The sequence below is a fragment of the Artemia sp. Qi Xiang Cuo genome, chromosome 6 (assembly GCF_049724085.1).
Source record: "Artemia sp. Qi Xiang Cuo chromosome 6, ASM4972408v1, whole genome shotgun sequence".
NCBI classification, from domain to species: domain Eukaryota; kingdom Metazoa; phylum Arthropoda; class Branchiopoda; order Anostraca; family Artemiidae; genus Artemia; species Artemia sp. Qi Xiang Cuo.
Window position 1 is genome coordinate 83,093,852 of NC_142799.1, and position 6,000 is coordinate 83,099,851.

Genomic DNA, 6,000 nt, shown 5'->3' on the forward strand with positions numbered 1-6,000 from the left:
AGCTCTATTATCGAGCTTAAATTTGTCCATCTCCATGTGTATACTTTAAGAGGGATTTACTGCTACTACTACTAACAATTCACTGCAGTACCAATCTGTTTGAGCCCAACACAGCTACGCACGCTCCTCTTCCTTCCCAATCTATTCAAAGCCCCCCTCTTTACACCCTTCCAAAAAGTTCCCATTTTCCATAAATGTATTTACCACATCCAAAGATTGTCAAAAAGGACAATCTTTGGCCATCTGCCATCCTTCATCCGCAGAACGTGCCCTACCCATCTCAACCTTTCTCTCATTATATCGCTAGAAAGTGTGACTGAACCAGACTTTTCGTGCAGCCTAGTATTTGAAATACGGTCAGTCGGGTATTCAAAACAATGCGTAAGCAATTTCTTTTGAAAAACATCTAGCAAATCTTCATCCGCTTTTCGGAGCCCACATGCTTCAGAGCCAAATTTGACTATTGTCGTCACTGTAGCTTTTAATATTCTAATGTTGGTTTGCGGACTTTTCTTCCTATTCTTTCAAACTCTTTTCAACCGTGAAAATAACACTCTGGGCCTTGGCTGTTCTACTTTTAACATCTTACTGCACCCACCGTCTTTACTAATAATACTACCGAGGTAAGTGAGGCTGTCCGCTTGGTCTGTCTTCTCGTTACCCAATATCACTGTTTCATCTTCACTTATTCCAAACAAAACCCAAAACTGAAATTCAAAACCGAAAATCATTAGGTTTTGATTATCACTGATGCATACATACCTAGTATTTTCTTTTTACTCTAACTATTCAGTGATTGAAATAGTAATAGTTGAGATATTTGTTAGCTGAGTTACGTAGTGGTTGAGCTATTCTTTAGTTGGGTTTAAGGTGATTGAATTATGTGAGCTAGGTGGCAGTTGAGTTGTTAGGTGGTCGAGCTATGGTGGTTGAGTTGATGGTACTTGAGCTGTGTGTTCACCTGATCTTCTCCATCGCAGTTTACTTATGTGAAATTTTGACACTGAAGATGGATGAAGGTGGTATCGACATGTAGCATTTGAAACTAAATGTCTCCGCTCAATCGCCAGTATCCCTTATCTTGAACGAGTCTCTGATACTGAATTCGCAGGTGCCTTAAGATGTAACAAACAATCTCCAGATCCAGCTCCAGCAACCTTAGTGGATGGCAGCTCCAGCAACCTCAGTGGATGGCAGCTTCAGCAACCTCACGTTCAACAAGTTAGTCTTGTCTCCCAAAAATCATCTTCAATGGCCAAAGTTACGGTTCTCGCCCTCATAGTCATGAGAGATGAAAGGATAGCTTTGCGCCTTGCCGTTTCTTCGTCCAGCAGAGGGTTTTGAAGCATAAGAGGTTACATCCACACCTTTACATTGGTTCGAGGACAACCTTCAAGGACGGACTCGAGTTAACTCAGTAAGTCAAGTCATTTTTCGAAGAAGATATTCATTCAAATCTGTTTTAGTTTTTTCACTAACAAACTCTAAATATGTTACATTTTATAGGGAGTGCTATTTGAAATTCAAGGTTTCCCTTCGTCTCCCCTTATGGATCAATTTATGTCCTTGGCAATGAAGTAAAAGTTTCAATAGGCGGAAGATTTTTACGAAAATAACGGTTCTTTTAACTTATTCTTTTCCGTTTTTTCTTAATACAAGTGTGTCTGTTTGGAATTCTCATGTTAATTTAAATCAAAGTTTGAATGTTTAGAAATTTTAGAAATATTTTCAAATAAGTTTGTTTTCATGAAACTAGCTCAAATTTTCTTTTAGTCTTTATTTATATATACTTAATCTATATTATTGTAGCTTGGTAATACTTAACATGTTCTGGGGCTTGTCATTTGGAACATTCAAATATTCCTGTATTCCACCTGTTGGTAGATATATGTCACCTGGAACATTCTGGAACATCTGGGGCTTGTCATTTGGAACATTCAAATATTCCTGTATTCCACCTGTTGGTAGATATATTAATCCTATGCTTATTTATTTTTCTTTGTGCCAGATAAATGTTGAAAAGGAAGTTTCTTTGGGTATTTGTTCTTATTTTCCCTCTTTTTATCCTTTCTTGTTTCTTTTCAGCTGTTCAATTTAGTCAAAATCTGACAGAACTTGATCTTCGACAACAAGGGGTTGTCTCGGGTTTAGAATCTTATCGTCACCTTCTGAAAGAAGTGAAGGACGGATTTTCTGAAAATTTTGATGCTATTAAAGGAAATATGGAAGCCTTGCAAACAAGAATTGATCAGCTTCTTAAGTAATTCCTATACTGCTTTTTAATTATTTTGCTTATTTGTCCTCTTACAGTATGGAGTAAGTTACTTACATCTTTTAAGTCTGAGCTATGTATTTTCTTTTTTCGAATATATATCTGTAGATGTGGGATGTTTTCTGTTGCTAATCTACTGGCAATGATTGGAAATAATTTTTTATACTTTTTGTCAATTTAAAATTCCCTCAGATTAAAAAATAAATAAAAGTGAGAGTGAGCAAAAAACTAGGTGCAGTAGGATTTAGTTTCAAGTTTGGAATGTCAGGATTCCAATCTTTGTATTCTTGGATATTTTAAAATGCCTCTCGTGTGAAAGGTTCACGAGATAAGTGGAGGATTACATTTTTTAAGTGTCCATTTTTTGTTTATTTTTCAATATTGGATTGGCATTGAAAATCCTCTCTGTTTTCTTCTATTTTGAAAATTGTTTCTTTTCACACGAAAGTATTTTTAATGCCGTTATTGGTTTAATTATTATTTGAGTCCCCTCTTGTTAGCAGAAATTAAGCCTTACGAATGGCACCTTTGTATGTATTTTATTCCTAATTTTGTTGTTATTTCTATGAATACAACTGAAATTGAACGAACCTTTGATTAAAGCTTTAATTAAAAAGGTAGAAAGATAGATGGTAAGGCAGTGGTAAGGTAGGAATTGACACCTTGGTCTTTATGAGAAGCATATAGCAAAATTTATCCGTCATAACTTAATTTGTCTGTGTTGTTGAAAATCAAGATGATTTTGAATTGAAAATCAAGTATTTTGCAGTAGGCATCAAGACATGACTAATTGTAGAAAAAAGCCAAGACAAATAGTCCGAGTAATTGAGAGGCAAAAATGCTTAAATAGCATGGGTAAATGGCGGGAGTAAGTATGACTCTCTTATTGGACAAATACTTGTGTGTTAGTTTCTGGAAAGGCACGCCTGCCTAGAGTCTCAGGCAGGTTGACCAAGAATTTAAAATTGACATAGGACCGTTAGATTGCCTGGAATGAGAGGCAAACAAGGCACGCCCACCTATGGTCTTGAGAATGTTGACCAAGAATTTAGAATTGACATAGGACCATTAATTTGCTTGAAATAACAGGCAAACAATCGTTTAAAGCCATCTTTTGTTTTTATTTCTATGAATACAACTGAAATTAAACGAACCTCTGATTAGATGGTAAGGCAGTGGAAAGGTAGGAATAAACTCCTTGGTCTTCATGAAAGCATATAGCAAAATTTATCCGTTTTTTTGCGTTATTGACCCAAGTTGAGCATATTTAGAAGTAACCAACCCAGCGTTGCTCTCCCCCGTCTCCCCCGTGTCTCCCCCTAAGGGTTGATGTACTCCCTCTATAGGTGCAAAATTTTGGAATACTTTTCCAATAGCTTTAAACCATATCAAAAAAAAAAAAAAATAATAGAAGAATAAAGAAAGAGTCTCAAAAAATTAGAGCTAGTGTTGTACAGAGTGCAGTTTAACAAGATTAAAATACAGCAAAAGTTTAATAAGATTGGTCTCTTAAACCGATATAGGCTACATCCCTTTTTTACCGTCTAAATTAAAAGAAATTCCACTGGTATATTTTCATTTCGTTTCATTTACTATTCAACACCTCTTTGTATTTTGAAGGAAACTATATCGTATTCCTTTACTAGGTTAACATATAGCCTTTTGCTTACGTCTGAATTAGTCATATTAGCTCAAAATTTAACAAATATATATTTCCAGTTAAATCTTGACAAAAACAAGTTCGTGGTAACGCCCCCCCTCCTGGGGAAACCTCTGACAACACTCAAGATGCTTATCCATTTTCAACCTTGCGTGCCGGTAAGGAGGGGACCATCACCCCAGCATCACAGCAATCACAAATTCTGCATTACCAATATTCAGGCCTAATCGACATGAAGAGGGATTATGAGTTAAATTATACCTCCACCTCCCAACCAGCTTTTATATAATTACCTGAATGCTCACAGAAATTACAAAAATTTGGATATAAAAATACAAATTTTAAGGCATTAGGCACCCCTCCCCTCCCCCCCTTGATCACCCATTGGCCATACTCCATAATAGCTTATGTGAAATTATGCATTACTGTGAATAATTTTATCCAGGATCAAGTAAATCAACTTTGTTAAATAAAGCTTCAAAATAAGTGCCTTTATTACCCGTTTATATTATATTGATGAAAAAACGGAAGTTTTTCTGAGGGAAGTAAAGAGTGAAGTCGAAACTTAAAGGAACAAAAACTATCACTTCACAGTTTATCTAGCGTATATCAATAGAACTAGTACAAATAAACCAACTAATTACATTACCCTATGGTTTTAGGATTATAGAAAACTAGCACTTTACTGAAAACACAAAAGCCAAGTATGAAAAACAAGAATATTGAATTAGGAGTCAAAAATGAGTACGCAGCCTGACAACAACAAACTAGTCTATAAAGCTTTTCATAGTCTTACAACAGTTGTGACATCAGTAACTTTCAGTATACAATTAAAATTATCTTAGAAACATAAAGACAAAATATTTTTTAATAACCGCGAAGTCATTGAACAGCATAAAGAAATAATGGATTGATTTATCAGGTAATATTTTCGTCTCACCAGCTATAATACCATTAGTGAGTAATATACAATTTTAAATTGTATAGAAATATGCTTTAGTATTACTCTAAATAAAGATCAAATAAGCCATAATATGAACTCTGGAAATCCGGTAATTTCTCTTTACATAACAGAGAATTTCAATTTAAGATACAAATTCTAAGCTAGTCTATAGTCCTAATACTATCAAGATAGCTTAACTTCGAACTTGTCTACAAACTAGTCATGAAATGTCCTTTCAGAACCAAAACGAGAGCCAATCATTGGACTGAGCCATTGTGCAGAAGTGATACCGAATTAAACGAAAAAAATAAAATAAAAATAAATAAATTAAGCAACAATCCAAAAATACTTTATTTTTATACTGTAAAAACTGTCCTTAGTCGGTGTGCATACCGTACCAAAACTCGTATATTGTCTTGTGTTTTCAGTAAAGCGCTAGTTTTCTATGATCCTACAAAAATAGGGAAATGTAATTAGTTGGTTTATTTGTACTACTTTTTTTACTGCTATATGTTAGATAGACTGTGAAGCAATACTTTTTGTTCATTTTAAGTTTCAACTTCGCTCTTTACTTGCCTCAGAAGACTTTGTTTAAAAAAAATTAATCTTTGTCCGTTTTTGATTGAAACTTAATGTAGAAGCAACAGTGCAATAATCTTTTTATTTTTTTCTGGGGGTGAGTAGCCCCCTCAGATAGGAATAATTTCTGTTCGTTTTAAGTTATAATGTTGCTCCTTACTTTCAGTTGAAAAAGCTCATGGTTTCATTGCATTTCTGATTATTTTTCAAATAATGCCGAGAAATCCATGCTACAGAAAATTGTGTACACGATTTTTGAAGGTGGAAAACTTCGACAGTTAGGAAAGAGTAACTTTTATTCTAAAGGAGACATTCAAGATTTTAAAAACCTAAGCAAAATGTTCGTATGACTAACTTATTCCACTAAACATCTCCCCCCTCAATAATAAATACCAAGAAACTTTAGACACACAGGTGTGGAATAGCAATAAACAAGAAAAAGTTGGAAAGTAACCTGACAACTAGAAAAATAACCCAGAACAAAAATGCAAATAGGTTTTTAGTACTAGGATTTCTCTATATACATTACGAATAGTTTTATCCTGT

The 6,000-nt window shown here is 34.6% G+C and overlaps 1 protein-coding gene across 1 annotated transcript in view; it reads left to right on the top strand.

The window, feature by feature from the left end:
• DCTN2-p50 (dynactin subunit 2) overlaps nt 1-2,390 on the top strand; it is a 61,844-nt gene extending 59,454 nt beyond the window's left edge. The window contains exon 8 of the mRNA XM_089090421.1: nt 2,086-2,390. Coding sequence (XP_088946547.1) covers nt 2,086-2,264 — 179 coding nt within the window. The 3' untranslated portion in view covers nt 2,265-2,390. The remainder of the gene's footprint in view (nt 1-2,085) is intronic.
• Nucleotides 2,391-6,000: the final 3,610 nt, after the last annotated feature.